This window comes from Tursiops truncatus, chromosome X (assembly GCF_011762595.2).
Source record: "Tursiops truncatus isolate mTurTru1 chromosome X, mTurTru1.mat.Y, whole genome shotgun sequence".
Taxonomy (NCBI): domain Eukaryota; kingdom Metazoa; phylum Chordata; class Mammalia; order Artiodactyla; family Delphinidae; genus Tursiops; species Tursiops truncatus.
In genome coordinates, this window is record NC_047055.1 from 14,432,884 (window position 1) to 14,450,674 (window position 17,791).

The 17,791-nt window shown below is 44.0% G+C and overlaps 1 protein-coding gene across 8 annotated transcripts in view; it reads left to right on the forward strand.

Annotated features, from left to right (window-relative positions):
- The first annotated feature begins 244 nt into the window (after positions 1-244).
- The window catches only part of ARHGEF6 (Rac/Cdc42 guanine nucleotide exchange factor 6), a 123,434-nt gene continuing 105,887 nt past the window's right edge, over positions 245-17,791 (forward strand). For 2 of the 8 annotated variants that reach the window (XM_073799224.1, XM_033849040.2), the window contains exons 1-2: positions 682-876; positions 2,253-2,336. In XM_073799224.1, coding sequence (XP_073655325.1) covers positions 712-876; positions 2,253-2,336 — 249 coding nt within the window. In that variant the 5' untranslated portion in view covers positions 682-711. Of the gene's footprint in view, positions 877-2,252; positions 2,337-11,244; positions 11,264-11,833; positions 12,505-17,791 lie in introns of those variants that run through there. The other 6 variants (XM_019919027.3, XM_033849041.2, XM_019919026.3 and 3 more) reach the window with 6 other exon arrangements.

The window sequence follows — 17,791 nt, forward strand, 5'->3', positions numbered from 1 at the left end:
AGGCATGATTGTGACATATCATCTCGGTGAGACAGTGTGAGGACATGTGGCCATTTCTTGGAAGAATTTCCCAGCCTACCTTCTTTGAGCCCTGTTGTGCCAGCACAGCTCCCCACGAGGCTCAGATCTGTCTGACCTAAGAGCCAGTTGGCATCTTCCTCTTGACAGAAACCAGATTTTCACTGGGGCTAGACTATATATTGACAGCTTCTTCTCAGACTGGCCCATGAGTATCTCATTTCTAAGGTCCCCTGAAGTGCTGGCTTACCTCTGTTTTCCCAGAGCACTCGCTTCCTTCTCTCTCCTCCCTCCCCGGCAGCCTCCTCACTTCCTTCCTTTACAGCTCCTTGCACCCGTTGGTTTGTGTGTGTGTGTGTGTGTGTGTGTGTGTGTGTATGTATTTCTTCTTCTTCTTTTTTAATCCCAATGAATTTGTTTTGCAGATTTTGAAAAAGAAACCCAGTGTTATCCAGGACTCTTTTTCCCCCCATTCATTCTATTTCCACATCTCTGAGTGTGAGCTCTGTGGTTTTCAAATCCCATAATTGGAGTGGCTTCCACCGTTGTCTAAGAAAAGTTCTTTTAGAGCTTTGCGCTGCAAGCACGAGAAGAGAACTCATAAAAAGGAAGACAACAGCAGATGCAATCGCGGATGTGGCTTAGTCCTTGCAGCTGCCCCAGAGAGCTGTTCAGAGTGTACAGTCCTCAGTAATGAATCCAGAAGAACGCATCGTGACATGGCTTATATCTTTGGGAGTATTAGATTCCCCCAAAAAGACCATCTGTGATCCGGAGGAGTTCTTGAAGTCCTCGCTGAAAAATGGGGTAGTGCTATGCAAACTGATCAACAGACTTAGGCCTGGCTCTATAGAAAAGGTAAGGGAAATTTGCAGTATCTTTGGGGTTGCTTACCACAAGAGAGCAGCAATAATGTCACTCTGGAGATTTTCGATTGCCTGGGTCACAGGACGCTCCTACTTTAATCTCTTTCTAAGACTTCGACTTGCTTTCTGTTTTTGTAGTTGGAAAAAGTCGGAAAATGAAATGTTATCCTTTAGTAATTGGCCACCGAAGATTAGTACAGTAAAAACCTGTTACACCACTGGTGCGAGGGACAAGGAGAACACCCATGTCACGAGCTTGCTCTGTCATAGAGATGCATGTTACACCTCCCTGTGTACTGAGGACATGTTTTGAACTTGGGGTGCATGTGAATCTGAGGAAAAATGGGATGATTTATAAGAGATACAGATGGTGTTTATTGACGGTATGACTAAATTCAGTGTAGATTTTCTTCACAAAGAAATAAAATATCCATTGAAAGAAAGAAAGGCTATTTAGCAACCAGGAGAAATAATCCAAAATGTTACAACACATTCTGTTAAAACAATAGAAACCAAATATATGTTTCAAATGCAACGTGTGTTCAAAGTGAAACTAACCTTACTCTCTTTTAAAAATCCAAAATTGTGAATGTTGGAAACCCATGGTCACGAGGATGTGATTTAAAAAGTGGGCACTGGGACTTCCCTGGTGGTCCAGCGGTTAAGACTCCACGCTCCCAATGCAGGGGGCCTGGGTTCAATCCCTGGTCGGGGAACTAGATCCCACATGCCGTAACTAAAGATTCCTCATGCCGCAGCTAAGACCTGACGCGGCCAAAAAAAAAAACAAAAAAAAAGTGGGCACTTTAAGTAAGTTTAAAGGTGGAGCCCTACTATTATTTTCTTAAGGTCAGCAGGGAATGTGAGGCTGAGTACAGTTCTTTTGCTTATAATTTCTCAAACTTGAAAAACAGTGATAAAATGGTGGGAAAATGTTGAGAAATGTGATCAAATGTGGAGAACAGTGAAGGGGAAAATATACTTTTTTTTTTTTTTTTTTTTAAAATATACTTTTTAATAAATTATCATGAGGAGGAGGGAGGGTGGTAATAGGTTGGAAGCAGGAACCAGGATCAGAAAACTTTCAGGGTCTCTCTAATTTGCTATTACTACACTTTGGCAGAAAGCATGAGAAAAAGTTTGTAAGTAGAGACGGCTTGGGACTAAGGGTTTCGTGACATTTGAAACAAGACCGACCGTTTAGATTTTTGCATCACTTCCTTCAGTGGTTAATTTCTCTTCCTGGATTGACAGCAATGTTGGCCCCGCCTTAAAAAGCCTACCTTATCTACTTATCAGTGAGCGATGCAATGATGTGACCCACATGTGATGACAGTCTCCAAGTGACATTTGACTCTGTTTCCCTAGTACTGTCTGGAGCCCCAAACTGAAGCTGACTGCACCAACAACATCAATGACTTCCTGAAAGGATGTGCAGCCCTTCAAGTGGAGGTAAGCCCACCCAGGTTGCCTTCCTCGTGGTCATCGTTTTTCACTCTGCTAATGAAGATGGTGTTGTAGTAAAAGTACTTGGTTTATTTTCACTGTGAAACAGAGGAAGCATTTTATGGAAACCATGGTTAAGATTGGTGGTCCCCAGTCGTGGCTTGCTAGTTTGTCTTTTCCAGAAAACAATTCCAAAACAAAACAAAATAAAAATTCAAAATATGTACCTTCTGGACTTCCCTGGTGGTCCAGTTGTTGAGACTCTGCGCTTCCCCTGCAGGGTGAAAGGGTTCGATCCTTGGTCAGGGAACTAATATCCTGCATGCCACCAAAAAAAAAAAAAAAAAAGGAAAAGAAAAGAAAAAGAGAGCAAAATATGTTACCTTTTATCCTACTGTATAGCACAGAGGACTATATTCCATATCCTGTGATAAAACATAATGGAAAAGAATATAAAAAAGAATGTATGGATATGTATAACTGAATCACTTTGCTGTACAGCAGAAATTAACACAACATTGTAAAGCAACTATACTTCAATTAAAAACAAAACAAAAAACAAAACCAAAATATGGTACCTTTAAAAAATAGCACCCAAGCCCTGAAAGCAGGCTTCCGGTGCCAGAGCTTGTATGGTGTGAGTCCCTACTTAAGTGGAGCCCAAAGCAGGCCACTGGCTGCTGCAGAGGGTTACTGTAATCCCCCTGAGTTGGGAAGAGTGGAAAACTTATTGTCACTTTTTCCCACTAACACTTTAGAACAGAGGCCTTGAAAGAACCTGGCCCTGAGGTAGAAATTGTAAATTAAGTTACGTTGCATTCTTTTACGTTATGTGGATCCTTACAGTAAGTATAGGGGGTGTTGCTGAAAAGGAGGTGATACTTTCGCCTGTGTGTCAAATTATTTAATGTCTCTGTGCCTCAGTGTTTCTATCTGTAAAATGGACACAATAATAGCTACCTTATGGGGTTGTGGTAAGGATCAAATGAGATACTGCATAATAATTTAGAGCTAAGACCTCCAACCTCCAAAGATCTATGAAGTAATGTATGTAGAATGCTCAGCACAGGATCAAGGACATAAGAAGTGTAGATGTGCGTTACTAGTATTACTTGTGGAGAAGCATTAGTAGTGGTTTGAGCCTGGATTCGGGCATTAGACTGCTCAGGTTCAAATCTCAGTTTTCTCCCACTAGTAGGTTTATGACGTTGGGCATATTACTTTACTATGCCTCTCTGCCTCAGTCTCCCCACCTGTAAAATGGGAAGAATAGCAGCTCCTGTCTCATAGGATTGGTGTGAGATTTCAATGAATCTGTGTCCCGGAAGAGTGCGTGTTACATAGTAAGTCTTCTCCAAGTGTTAGCTATTAGTAGTAGTAGTACAAGTACCTTTGCCCCAGATAAATTTTGCTTCCTTCAGAATTTTTCCTAAAGTTAGCCATAGCATCAAGCTATGCTTGTCTCTGAATATTTTATTCCGGATTTCCCTATTGCCAAATTTTAGCACTCTGTGTGTGTGTGTTTGTGCATGGGCACATGAGTGTGTATGGCTTTTGAGGTAGGTGTAACCTACTCTATATCCCTTATGGAATCATGTCTGCTATGAGCAGATCATGGTATTTTCTTTTTTATTTGATAAATAAAAACATGGTGAGGTTGCCAGTGATTTATGCACTCTGAAGCTGTCAGAAGGTATACCGAGCTTATTTGTGGTTCTAAGAATACTAGATGATACAGAAACACCTCCTGGGGGACTTCCCAGGTGGCGCAGTGGTTAAGAATCCACCTGCAAATGCAGGGGACATGGGTTCGAGCCCCGGTCCAGGAAGACCCCACATGCCGTGGAGAAACTAAGCCCGTGCTCCACAACTACTGAGCCTGCGCTCTGGAGCCCGCGAGCGACAACTACTGAGCCCGTGAGCCGCAACTACTGAAGCCCGTGCGCCTAGAGCCCATGCTCCGCAACAAGAGAAGCCACTGCAATGAGAAGCCCGCGCACTGCAATGAAGAGTAGCCCCCGCTCTCTGCAACTAGAGAAAGCCCGTGCGTAGCAACGAAGACCCAACACAGTCAAAAATAAATAAATAAATAAATTTAAAAAAAAGAAAAAAAGGAACACCTCCTGGGTCTGGCATTGTTGGAGAATGAGTCATTTCACATAAGTGGATTTTTCTGATAACTAATGCTTACTCCATTAATTTTTAGCCACTTTGGATACAAATCTTTCTAAGAAAGTATAACATAATTTTCATTTCTTACATGAAAGGCAGCAGGCATATTTTGATTTCTTTTTGATAATTCAGGCTGGCCTGAGCATCAGATGAATATTGTAAGGAGGCAATATCTGGCATCATGGTTAAGCACATACCTTCTCTAGTTTGACAGACTTGGGTCAGAGTCTTGACTCTGACTGTGTGACTCTGGGAAAAGTTACTTGGCCTCTCTCTGCTCCAGTTTCCTCATCTGTGTAATGGAGACATTAGTAATATCTACTGCATAGGATTGTTTTAAAGATCAAATGGAATAATGCACTTAGAACACACTTCATATGTCACTGCACATAAGACACGCATAATAGCTGCTCACACTCTTATGACTAGGTAGTTTTGTACACAAAATTATGCCTGTAAAAAAAAAAAGCAAAATTATGTCTGTAAGGGGTGTATAGCAGCCATACCAAGGCACTCCTAGAACCCCGAGGGAAGCCTAATAAAATCAGCACATAAGGAATGAGACTGAAAGCAAAGCTGGGGTGTACTCAAGCAGCCAAGAATACTGACCATCCAGTCTCAAGCTCCCAAGTAGCTAGGGAGACAGACATCAACATAAATATTTGCAAACTTAAAAAAATTAATTATTTAAAAATTGAATATATTTGACATACAACATGGTGTAAATTTAAGGTGTACAATGTGTTACTTTGATAGATTTATATATTGTAATATACCTAAGTATAGTACAATATTGTTCTCTGTGTTCACTACAGCGCGCATTAGAGCACTACGGCATATTTGCTACTCCTTGCAAGTTGGTACCCTTAAACAACGTCACTTTTCATACCCTACCCCCACCCCTTGGTAACCACCATTTGACTCTCTGTTTTTTTATGTTTGACTTTTTTAGATTCCACATATAAGTGAGACCATACAGTATTTTTCTTTCTCTGTCTGACTTATCTCACTTAGCATAATGTGCTCCAGTTCCATCCCTATTGTCGCAAATGGCAGAATGTCCTCCTTTCTTATGGCTGAATAACAGTCCATTGTGTGCATATGCCACATCTTTTTTTATCCATTCACCCACTGATGGGTATTTAGATTGTTTCCGTATCTTGTCACTTTAGAGTATCTCTCAGACAGTGCCTAGTATAGGGCATGCTGAATACTTTTTTGTTGACGCTATAAAACTGTTAATGTATGAAAAGCAAGAAGAGCAGGGCTTGATTATTGCCAAGAACACACTATTATTTATATAAAAAAGAGTGGCAGCTTGAAATGGTCAATTTGGAAATGTAGAAAAATGAAGCTGGAGATGCAGCAGAACACTGACAATTTGAGTGTTGGTTGTGGGGCACAGTGACCACATGAAAGAGCTGTTGCCTTCTGACCCTCTGGGTGGCCAGTTGGCCTCTGCAAGTGACCTCCATCTTTGTGTTCTCATATGGCTACAGTGTCCTCGGGTCTCTAGGGGATCACACAGCTAGCAACTAGTCAGGGAAGTCTGCTGAGACACCTAGGAGACAAAGGTATCTCTGAAGCACCTCCCAGACTTTGATAGTTTCTCTTTTTTTCTAATATTTCCCCTTTTTCTTTTTTTTAATTTAACTTAATTTTTAAAAATTATTTTTTATTGAATGAAAAATCCTTTAAATTCTATAGTGCTTTACAAATTTCAAAAGTTTCACACACATGATTTCATATAATCCCATAATAACCTCTTTTTTTCCCCTCTACCCCTATATTGCCCCTCCCACCTTCCCTCTCCCCACAGGTAACCACTAGCTTGTTCTCTATATCTGTGAGTCTGCTTTTTTTTGGTTTTATTCACTAGTTTGTTGTATTTTTTAGATTCCACATCTAAGTGATATAATACAGTATTTGTCTTTCTCTGTCTGACTTATTTCACTTAGCATAATGCCAAGTCCATCCATGTTGCTGCATATGGTAAAATTTTCTTCTTTTTATGGCTGAGTGGTATTCCATTGTGTGTGTGTGTGTGTGTGTGTGTGTGTGTGTGTGTGTGTGTATCACATATTCTTTATCCATTCATCTGTTGATGGACACTTAGGTTGCTTCCATACCTTGGCAATTGTAAACAATGCTGCTATGAACATTGGGGTGCATGTATCTTTTCGAATTCGTGTTTTTGCTTTTTTTGGTTATATACCCAGGAGTGGAATTGCTGGGTCACATGGTAGTTCTATTTTTAGAGAAACCTCCATACTGTTTTCTACATTTCTACAAACCTACAAACTTAATATACAAACCTACAAACCTAACATACACCTAATATACAAACCTACAAACATAATCTACAAACCTAATATATAATGTTTTCTACATTTTCTACATTTCTACAAAACTCTATTTTTGAGAAACCTCCATACTGTTTTCCACAGTGACTGCACCAATTTATTTATTTGTTTGTTTATTTATTTATTTTAAATGTATTAATTGGCTGCATTGGGTCTTTGTTGCTGCGCATGGGCTTTACTTGCGGTGAGCGGGGGCTACTCTTTGTTGCGGTGTGCGGGTTTCTCATTGCGGTGGCTACTGTTGTTGTGGAGCGTGGGCTCTAGGGCACGTGGACTTCATTAGTTGTGGCACACAGGCTCAGCAGTTGTGGTGCACGGGCTTAGTTACTCCGCGGCATGTGGGATCTTCCCAGACCAGGGCTCGAACCCATGTCCCCTGCATTGGCAGGCGGATTCTTAACCACTGCACCATCAGGGAAGCCCTGCACCAATTTATATTCCCACCAACAGTGTAGGAAGGTTCCCTTTTCTCCACAACCTCCCCAACATTTGTTATCTGTGTTCTTTTTCGTGATAGCCATTCTGACAGGTGTGAGGTGATATCTCATTGTGTTTTTTTTTTTTTTTTACGGTACGCGGGCCTCTCACTGTTGTGGCCTCTCCCGCTGCGGAGCACAGGCTCCGGATGCGCAGGCTCAGCGGCCATGGCTCACAGGCCCAGCCGCTCCGCAGCATGTGGGATCTTCCCGGACCGGGGCATGAACCCGTGTCCCCTGCATCGGCAGGTGGACTCTCAACCACTGCGCCACCAGGGAAGCCCCTCATTGTGGTTTTGATTTGCATTTCCCTGATGATTAGCGCGATGTTGAGCATCTTTTCATGTGCCTGTTGGCCATCTGCATTTCCTCTTTGGAAAAATGTCTATTCAGGTCTTCTGCCTAGTTTTTAATTTGGTTGTCTGTTTTTTCGATGTTGAGTTGTATGAGCTGTTTATATATGTTGGATATTAACTCCTTATTGGTCATATCATTTGCAAATATTTTCTCCCATTCAGTAGGTTGTCTTTTCATTTTGTCAATGGTTTCCTTTGCTGTACAAAAGCTTTTAAGTTTGATTAGGTCCCATTTGTTTATTTTTGTTTTTATTTCCTTTGCTTTAGCAGAAGGATCCAGAAAAATATTGCTGTGATTTATGTCCAAGAGTGTTATGCCTATGTTTTCCTCTAGGAGTGTTATAGTATCCAACCTTTAATCCATTTTGAGTTTATTTTTGTGTATGGTGTTAGAGAATGTGCTAATTTCATTCTTTTACAAGTAGCTGTCCAGTTTTCCCAGCACCACTTATTGAAGAGACTGTCTTTTCTCCATTGTATATTCTTGCCGCCTTTGTCATTGGTTAATTGACCATAAGTGTGTGGGTTTTTTTCTGGGCTCTCTATTCTGTTACATTGATCAATGTGTCTGTTTTGTGCTAGTACCATACTCTTTTGATTACTGTAGCTTTGTAGTATAGTCTGAAGTCAGGGAGCATAATTCCTCCAGCTCTGGTCTTCTTTCTCAAGATTTTTTTGGCTATTTGGGGTCTTTTGTGTTTCCACACAAATTTTAAAATTATTTGTTCTAGTCCTGTAAAAAATGCCATTGGTATTTTGATGACAGTATCTTTTGAAACACGAAGTTTTAAAATTTTGATGAAGTCAAATTCATCTTTTTTTCTTTGTTGCTTGTGTTTTGGATGTCATAGCTAAGAAAACCATTGCCTGGTGCAAGGTCATGAAGATTTACCCCTACATTTTCGTCTAAGAGTGTTCAAGTTTTGCTCTTACATTTAGTTATTTGATCCATTTTGAGTTAGTTTTTGCGTATGGTGTGAAATAGGTGTCCAAATTCATTCTTTTGCATGTGGATATCCAGTTGTCTTAACACCATTTGTTGAAAAGACTATTCTTTCCCCCACTGAATTGCTTAATGTAGCTGTGTAGTAAGTTTTCAAATCAGAAAGCATGAGCCCTCCAACGTTGTTCTTCATTTTCAAAATAATTTTGGCTATTCTGGATCCCTTGTGTGCCCGTATAGATTTTAGGATAAGTCTGTCCATTTCTGCAAAAAAGCCAGCTGGAATTTTAATAAGGATTGTGTTCAGTCTGTATATTACTTTGGGGAATATTGCCATCTGAACAATATTAAGTCTTCTGATCCATAAACACAGGATGTCTTTCCATTGATTTAGGTCTTTAAAATTTCATTCAACAATGTTTTGTAATTTTCAGTGTACACACCTTATATCTCCTTGGTCCAATTTATTCCAAAGTATTTTATTCCTTTTGATACTACTACAAATATAATTTTTTTCTTAATTTCATATTTGGGTTGTTCATTGCAAGTGCCTAGAAATACAGTTGATTTTTGTATATTGATCTTGTGTCCTTCAACTTTAACTTGTTCATTAGTTCTAATAGTTTATTGGATTCCGTGTGATTTTCTTGTACAAAATCATGTCATCTGTGCACAGAGATACTTTTGCTTCTTCCTTTCCAATCTGGATGCCTTTTATTTCATTTTCTTGACTAATATGCCTGGCTGAAACCTTCTATACAGTGTTGAATGGAAGTGATGAGAGTGGACAGCCTAGTCTTGTTTTTGATCTTAGGGGGAAGCTTTCAATTTTTCACCATTAAGCATCATGATAGTTGTGGGTTTTCAATGCTCTTTATCAGGTTGAAGGTGTTCCCTTCTATTCCTAGGTTTTGAGTGTTTTTATCACGAAAGGGTGCCAGATTTTGTCAAATGCTTTTTCTGCATCTGTTAAGATGACCACTGATTTTGTCCTTTATTGTACTGCTATGTTGTGTTACACTGATTGATTTTCATCTGTTAAATCAATCTTGCATTCCTGGGATAAATACCAGTGGATCATGTTGCATGTGCACATAGAGGTTTGTGCACATCTGTCATTATTCTTGTTGCATCTTTCTTCATAGAAGTGGAATTACTGTGTGAAAATTTGATACTCTCAAATTCCTCTACAAAAATGCTGAAGTTATACTCTTACCAACAGTGTAGAAAGTGCCTTCTTCATGTCCCTGGTGGCCCTGGATATTATTTATCTTCAATGTTTGCTAAAACGTTGGGTGAAAATGGTATTTCATTTATTGCTATAATTTGACTTCCATGATTCCTAGTGAGTTTGGATATCTCTCATGCCTTTAGAGTTCATTTGTATTTCCTTTTCTGCAAAGCAAATACATCTTTCTTATTTATTTATTTACAGAATGGAGGGGGCAGGGAGGACACTCAGGCCTCAAGAGAAAATCTTCCAGAACATATGGAAGAATCCTCATGTCTAGGTAGTGTGTCGCTAATGTGACCAGGAAGCCCCTTGACAACACTGTCCTAGCAATGCTAGTTTTGTCTTTGTTCTGCGTTTGAACTTGGCGGGAATCAGGGACAGATACAGTTCTTGCGATCATTTGAGCGTGGCCAGGGTGCTACCTCTCTGATTGCATGGTCCTGGCTACAGCCCCAGGAAGGACTGGTGTGTCTCAGCTCTAGTCCTCTGGTTTTCCTTTCAGCCAGCCTTTCTCCCTGCCTCATCCCCAACAGGTACTTCTGCTTTGTCACCTGCCACCCTTATGACCCGCATATTGCCAGGGATACCCTACCCTCTCCTATTCTGCTCCTGGGCCAACCCTACTTTGTAAAAAAGATGTTTTGCTCATGAAGGATATCATTGAATGTACATGAGGCTCAGTTAGTGCTTCTGTCTCTCTTTCTCCCTCCTTCTCTCTGTCTCTCTCATCAGCTGGTATCAGTATGGCTTTTTCTTTGCCCCCTCCTGTCTCCGTCTCACTGCCTCCTGTCTGCCTTGTCACTGGAACAGCAGGGGCGCCCTCCCCAAAGTGGGGCCTGTGGGATGGACGATCTGCCGTTTCCCAGGGGCTGCTCTCCTCATGAGTCAAGGCGAAATCTCCGGTAAGAGAGCTCCGGCTCTAGGAGAGCAAAGCCTTCCTGGAGCCAAGTGCCTGGAGTGAGGCAGAAGGCCAGGCAACAAAGCAGTAGCTGCAGTGGGTAGCAGCAGACCTTCCTTCAGACCCTGAACCTGCCACCTTCTTTCGGAGAAGTCACAGTCCCCTTCCCTCGGCCTCGGTTGACTCATCTGTAAAATGAAGAGACTGGAGTAGTGATTGGTAATGTCTCACTGTTGGACACTGTTTTTAACTGGCCCGTTTCCATCAGTTTCCGCTGGGGAAAGCCTTGTATATTTAGTCGCTCAGTTTGAGCTAGTGGGAAGACTAAAGAGGATTTTGTAAGTTGTTGGTCTTTTTTTTTTTCTTTCTGTTGAGCCAATCTGACACTCCTACTGGAATTGCCGTGAGTTACATCAAATGACACCCATGACTCTGGCCATCCTAATCTACCGACTGCATTGTATTTCTGTAAAAACTGGACTTCAAGTAAGGTCGGAAATATTTCCCATCTATCACGAACCTTTTCATTCTCCATCAAAGAGACGATCTGATGTGGGGCCTGTTATCCGAGAGTCCGGGAAGGGCAGCCAGGACAGCTGGGGGAAAGGAGGGATGTGGAGGGCCGCTGGAGAGCGCTTCCTTGCTGGGGTGTCTCAGCGGCTCACCAAAGAGCTTGGGGGGTCCGAACTGCGTCGGGGGCTGGAGGAGGAAGCGGGCCACCAGGCAGGGCTGCTCTGTGAGGCCGGGATTCCCACCCGAGGCTCTGGCAGAGGCCCGCTACAGGCCAGGCGGCGGCAGCCCGGGGCTCGGGGCCGAACTGGGCGGCAGCAGCATGCGCAGTGTGGCCGCCGCTGCTCCGCGGTTTCTGCTGCTGCCACAGCTACCCGGGCGGCGGCGGCGGCGGCGGCGGCGGCGGCGGCGGCGGCGGCGGCGGCGGCGGCGGCGGCGGCGGCGGCGGCGGCGGCGGCGGCGGCGGCGGCGGCGGCGGCGGCGGCGGCGGCGGCGGCGGCGGCGGCGGCGGCGGCGGCGGCGGCTCTACCCTGCGCCGCTGTCACTTCCAGTTCCTACTTCGGCGATCCAGGTCCGGGTCACTGCTTCCACGCCGCTGGCCCGGTCCCTCCAGGCCGCTTTCCCTCCCGAGCTCTGGGCGCCGGGCTGGAGGGGGCCAGCGAGGTACTGAGAGCAGGGTCCGGAGCGGCCGCGAAGGCGGCTTCCCAGGGCAGCCGCTGCCCGTCCGCCGCTGCCCCTCGCGCCCTCGACCGGCTCGCCGCCAGCGCACCCAGCGGGGCGCGTCTCCCGCACCCAGCTTTCCGCCCTCCCAGCGGCCCCGCCGCTCTGGAAACAAGAACTTGAGGGCAAGAATCTGGCTTCCCTTTATATTAAAAAAAAGGGTGGCATTAAAAAAAATCCCCGGACTGGAGAGGTTGCGGGCGCTGCACGGAGTTTGGAGACGGGCGCCCCCTCCTCGCCCGCGTCCAGGAGCAAAGTTGCAGCCGCCCCTCCCCGCCCCGGAGAGCCGAGCCCAGCTCTCCAGTTTCGCCCTGGTGGCGGCCGCGCTCGGGGCAGGGTCCCAGCTCCGGCCGGGTGGAACTGTTCCCGCAGCCTTGGCACGGGCTCGGCCGCCCGCTCGCCGGCCCCGTGACTCGGGAGGGCGAGCGGCTTCCCGGAGGCGGCGGCGGCGCGGCTGGACCGAGCGAGCAACCGGAGGAGCAGCGGGCAGCGGCCGAGCCAGGTGACCTGCCCCGGGGCGAGGGCGTCAGGGGAAGGGAAGCGCGCGAGGGCCTGGGGTGGGGGCGAAGGACCCCGGCTGGAGAGGAGCCGCCTTTCCTCCCCGGGCCGTGGCCGCGGGGTCCGTCCTCCGCCAGGGCCTCGCGGGGCTCTGAGCTCCGGGGTGCGGGGAGCGGGGGCGGGGGCCGCGGGCGGAGAGCTGGGAAGCGCCAAACTTAGGGGCGAGTTGTCCGCCTCTGGCCGCGAGCTTTGCATCAGACCGGATTCCTTCTTTCCCCCGGAACCAGGGCGGTAGTCAACAGTACTATTTTTTTGATACTAACTTGACCTCCCCCCACCCCTCAACCCCCGGCATCTGTACATTTGGGGGTATTTTCGGTGTTGAGTACACAGGTCTGTCGCAGGAATGGTCTGTGGATGGGGAAAGTCCTGTATTTCCAAGGTGTTCAACGTGCCTGTGGTTAATTTCGAGTTTTCATTTTCCAGTCATTTAGGAACCCAACAGGTATGTGAGCGATTTCGTTTCTTAGCTCTAGAGTGGAGAGCCCTTAAGTTTATCTCTGTCTCTTCGAGAATCTTATATATTTACATTTGGTTTGATATTGTTTTTGAATCTAGGGGTGACTCACATGATTTTTTTTTTCTTTTCTTAATGCGTAGTGGGAGTAAAAATAGAGTCCTAAGGGAATATATTTTTCTATGCAACTATGTATATTTTTGTCAAGAAAAGCTTCACATAAACCAAAAACCATTACAGAATAGGAGACAACTTTTAAGGCAAGATTCTAAGGTCCAAACTGCTTTTCTAACTTATATTTGCCTGGGAACCCCACAATTTGTCCTTGAACTTCCTGTCTTAATTTTTGACATTGACCATGGTAAGAGGAGCTCGGATGACATCATTTGCTCGAGCCACAGTTCTGGTGTTCCGTGACTGAGAGCGCCTGTCTCCAAAACGTAAGGCCTGGGCTTGCCCTTGTACTTCAGCTGAGGCATTTCCAAGGATTTCTCTTAAGCAAAGTATTATGCTACATGCCAGGCAGTGCTGCAGTCTCTTCTTACATAAGCGAGCTTCAGGCTGGTGGAGTCTCTGCGTACACTTGGAGCAGTTAATATCAGAGAGTTCTCAGTCTTGGGGAGGGAGGGTGGTGGTTGGTGATTGGAGTTTGGAAAAAAGTAAATTTCCAGTCTTGCCTTTCTTTGCTGCTTCAGTTTTTGGAAAGCTTTCTACTTATCTTATCTGAAACTCACTGTGCCCTTGTAAAGGCTGTAGGAGAGATGGCATTACTTTCATTGGCCAGAGAAACAGAAAAGTTTAGTGAAGCAAAGTCATACAGCTGACGGGTGGTATCATCAAAACTCTCACCTGAATCTCCTGCTCTCAGCCCAGGATTCTGTTTTGTTTGTTTGTTTTTACGAAAACATGACATTTTATACAAAAGTGTTTCATTTGGCACATTTCATGGATGATATGCCTTCCAAGCTATTAATTTTTTCTGTTCCTTTTGCCAACTCACATGGCTAGTGCTGTTCTTAGGAGTGAGGACAGGGACAAAGCTTTCCAAAGGAGAGTCTGTGGTTTGTATTTACCTACAGTCTGCCTCCCCTCCGTTCACCTTCCGGGGTAGCAGGTGCTGAACAGAGTGAGCGACCAGGGCCCAGAAATGTCCGACATTCGTTTGACATCACTAGCCCAAGTATAATATTACTTCAGTCTTTACAAAGAAACTCATTCAGGAGGGGAAATTGGAGAGCGTGAGTTTTGTTCGTTAACAGCAATCTGCTCATCACTGGAACTTAGACACGAAGGAGGAAAAGGAGTTGAGTACCTACCATTTCTCAAGCACCTACTATGTTCTAGGTACTGTGCTAGGTGCTTTAAGTATATTATTTTATTTAATCCTCACAACAATCCTGGGAGGGAGGGGATATTGTTCCCATTATACTGAGGTTTGGGGATGATGCAGACAAATGCCACACACTGCCAGTGCAAAATGGAGCCAGAATGTAATTGTTGACGTACCTTACTTCAGAACTTGTTCCCTTTGCTACGTGCCAGGCTATCCCCCCAGAGGAGCTGTTGATACATACAGGAACGCCTAACCTTGGTTTGCACACGTGGCTGCACATTAGAGCCACCTGGGGTGTTTTTTAAAAATACAAATGTTGGGATCTCCCCACACTGAGCTTTTGGGTTAATTGGTCTGCAGTGAGACCCAGGCCTTGGTATTTCTTGTTCTTTTTTTTAATGTTTAAATGAATTTTCTATTGCCATATAGCATGAATTCAGGAAACTGCACAAATCCTAAGTAGAGTTTGATGAATCCTTACAAACTGAACACATCTGTACAGTCAGCACACCGATTAAGAAACACACCATCATCAGCATTCAAAAGCCACCTGCCTTGTGCCCCTTCTCAGTCACTACCCCTCACCAGTGGGCACCACTGCCCTGACTTCTAAGACAATAGATTCCTTTTTTTCTGTCTTGTACTTTATATGGGTGGAATCATATAGTATGTATCTGTTTGTATAAGATTTCTCTCACTCAGGGTAATATTTGTACGAGTTCCCCATGTCATTCTTTCTTTTTTATTGCTAGTAGTATTCCACCATGTGGATGTCCGCTATTTTGTTTATCCATTCACCTGTTGATGGACATCTGGGTTGTTTCCAGTTTGGAGTTGCTATGAACAATGCTACTATGAATATTCCTGCGCATGTCTTCTGGTGCACATTTCTGCTGGGTTTATGCATAGGAATGGAACTGCTGGGCCATAGGGTGTGTATATGTTTGGCTTGAGTAAGTGCTGCCCCAAAGTTTTCTGAAGTTATTATTTGGTTTTGAAAGCTCCCCAGGTGATTCTAATGCACAGCCAGAGTCAACAACTATTTCCCTGGTTTATCTAGAGTTCAGCCATCTAGCAACCTCTAGTGTCTGCCCCCAAGCTGAGAACCTCCTCAGCATCGGATTGTCTAGGAAATCTCTGCTGGATTGGGCAGTTAGCATCCATTTTCCCATAATCCCTTGTGCCCAGCTACCTTTTCGCTACCTGCCCACTCTCACCATGGTAGTCTGTGGACACATTTCCATCTCTACTAGCCTTGGAGCTTCTCAAAGGCAGGAACCAGAACTTGATCATATAACGCCAGCAATCAGTACAGAACGTGGCACATAGCAGGTGCTCAGTTAATGTTCATTAAATGAATGATTGCTAGAATGACTGAATGGTCGGGGAAGCTCCGGGCTGCAAAAGAGATGCCCCATCTTTGTCCTTAGACTTGTGCACTTTTATTCCTAGGAGACTGCCTCAGACCCTCACTCAGAGCCTAATTACTTTTATTTATTGAAGCCTGTTGGAATTATGGGTAATCTGGTTGCTCATCCCCATACTGGTTAGAAATAGCAAATTAGATTAAATGAGATAAGGTATGTGGAAGCACTTTGTAAACTGGAAAACAGCGTTTAAATAGAAAGTTGTGATAAAGGGAGAAGAGAAGTTGCTCTAGATTAGACTTGCTGGCGATGGCAGAAAGAGTCTATATCTATGTGTAACATGGAAGCAATGAAATCAGCAGGAGACAAAAACTATAAAAAGCAGACTGCCAAACATAACCATCAGGGCCTTTTTGGTGTGGGATCAGGCAACCCAACACATGCTGTGTGGTCTAGTGGCCAGAATTTGTAACTTTCTCTGCCTTGGTCTGGGTCTGATTCCCGGTCAGGGAAGCTTTGTTCTTGAGAAGTAGTATAGTAGTACAGTGGCTAAGAGCTTGAGTCTTGGACTTGAACTAACCCGAGGTAGTCACTTATTAGGTATATGTAATATATATATAAAATATATATATTTTAAACTTTTGGCCGTGCCATGCGGCTTGCGGGATCTTAGCTCCCCGACCAGGGATAGAACCAGGGCCCTTGGCAGTGAAAGCACGGAGTCCTAACCACTGGACCACCAGGGAATTCCCACACTGAGAATTTAGACGGGGATGAAACTTAAACCAGGAACAAAATATCCACCCATTTTGTTTCTCAGGTCTGTGCTTTATTTGGCAAAGATCGCTTGTTTTTGGAAAAACGTTTCTGGAAAATAAAGTCAAAGGTTAAAATCCCTACATATTTTCTAATTCTTAACATCCCTCTTCTGAAGACAAAATAAAGTTGACAGTTTCTGGGAATTTTAGATGAAGAGTGGTGGCGGGCTTGACCTCTCTTGTCCTGGCGAACAGCAGAAATGTTCATCCTGTCAACATTATTAACCTCTTTCACTCACTAATTGAAGTGTTTTTTTTCTTTTTCCAGACTTGAAATTCTCAGTGCCTCACTTCATAGAAAATAATTTGAATTTAGATTAGAGGGTGTTGAAATGTATTTAAAATTATTTGTAGGTCATATTTACTGTGTTTACATATTTTATTTGGAAGACTGCATAAAGGCAGTTTAAATTTCAGTGATGTTATAGCCCAGTGATATCCATGGGACACAGACTGGAACCTGTGACTCTAATTTCTGACAATATATGTGTAATCTTAAGAGTTTCACGAACTGGTTATAAGAGATCCTATTAAGTCTCCAGCTTAATGTCTTGCTGTAGTTCTCAGTGCTTAGTGTGGCCAATTTTTAAGTGCTGAGAAGAATTTGTATATGGTTGCCTTTATGACAACTCAGGATTAGAAATATGTTTGGGGATCCAGTTCTAAAGAGGAAGTGGAGAAGACAAAGCAACAGAATTCTTCCGAGACTATGAATTATTCAGTTGTTAACCACAGTAACTTCTTTAGCTACCATTTTGTGTGCTAATAATAGAAACGGTTTGGACGGATTCCTCTTGGACTTGAAAAATCAGGAAAGCCTTTCACTCTTTTCTAGTCTATGCATAAACTAGGAGAATGTGTAAAAAGGATATTTTCAGTTTCTGTTGTTTACCTGGATGAAATAGTTGGTGTGTCTTTTAAAACAAATGCATTTGTTTTGTAATTACGATAGCTTGAAATTTAAAAATCCACCCCAGAGCAAGATGCTTCCTGATTTAGTTGAATTAAACAATTCAACAAATGGTTTTTTGTTTTTGGTTATGACTGACAAAAACTTTCCCCCTTGCTCCCAGGAAATAAGTAATAAACCTGTTGATTTGGGCATAGTCGAGGGGAGAAAATAAAACTCATCGCCTCAGGCTTCCCTGGTGGCGCAGTGGTTGAGAGTCCGCCTGCCGATGCAGGAGACACGGGTTCGTGCCCCGGTCCGGGAAGATCCCACATGCCGCGGAGCGGCTGGGCCCGTGAGCCATGGC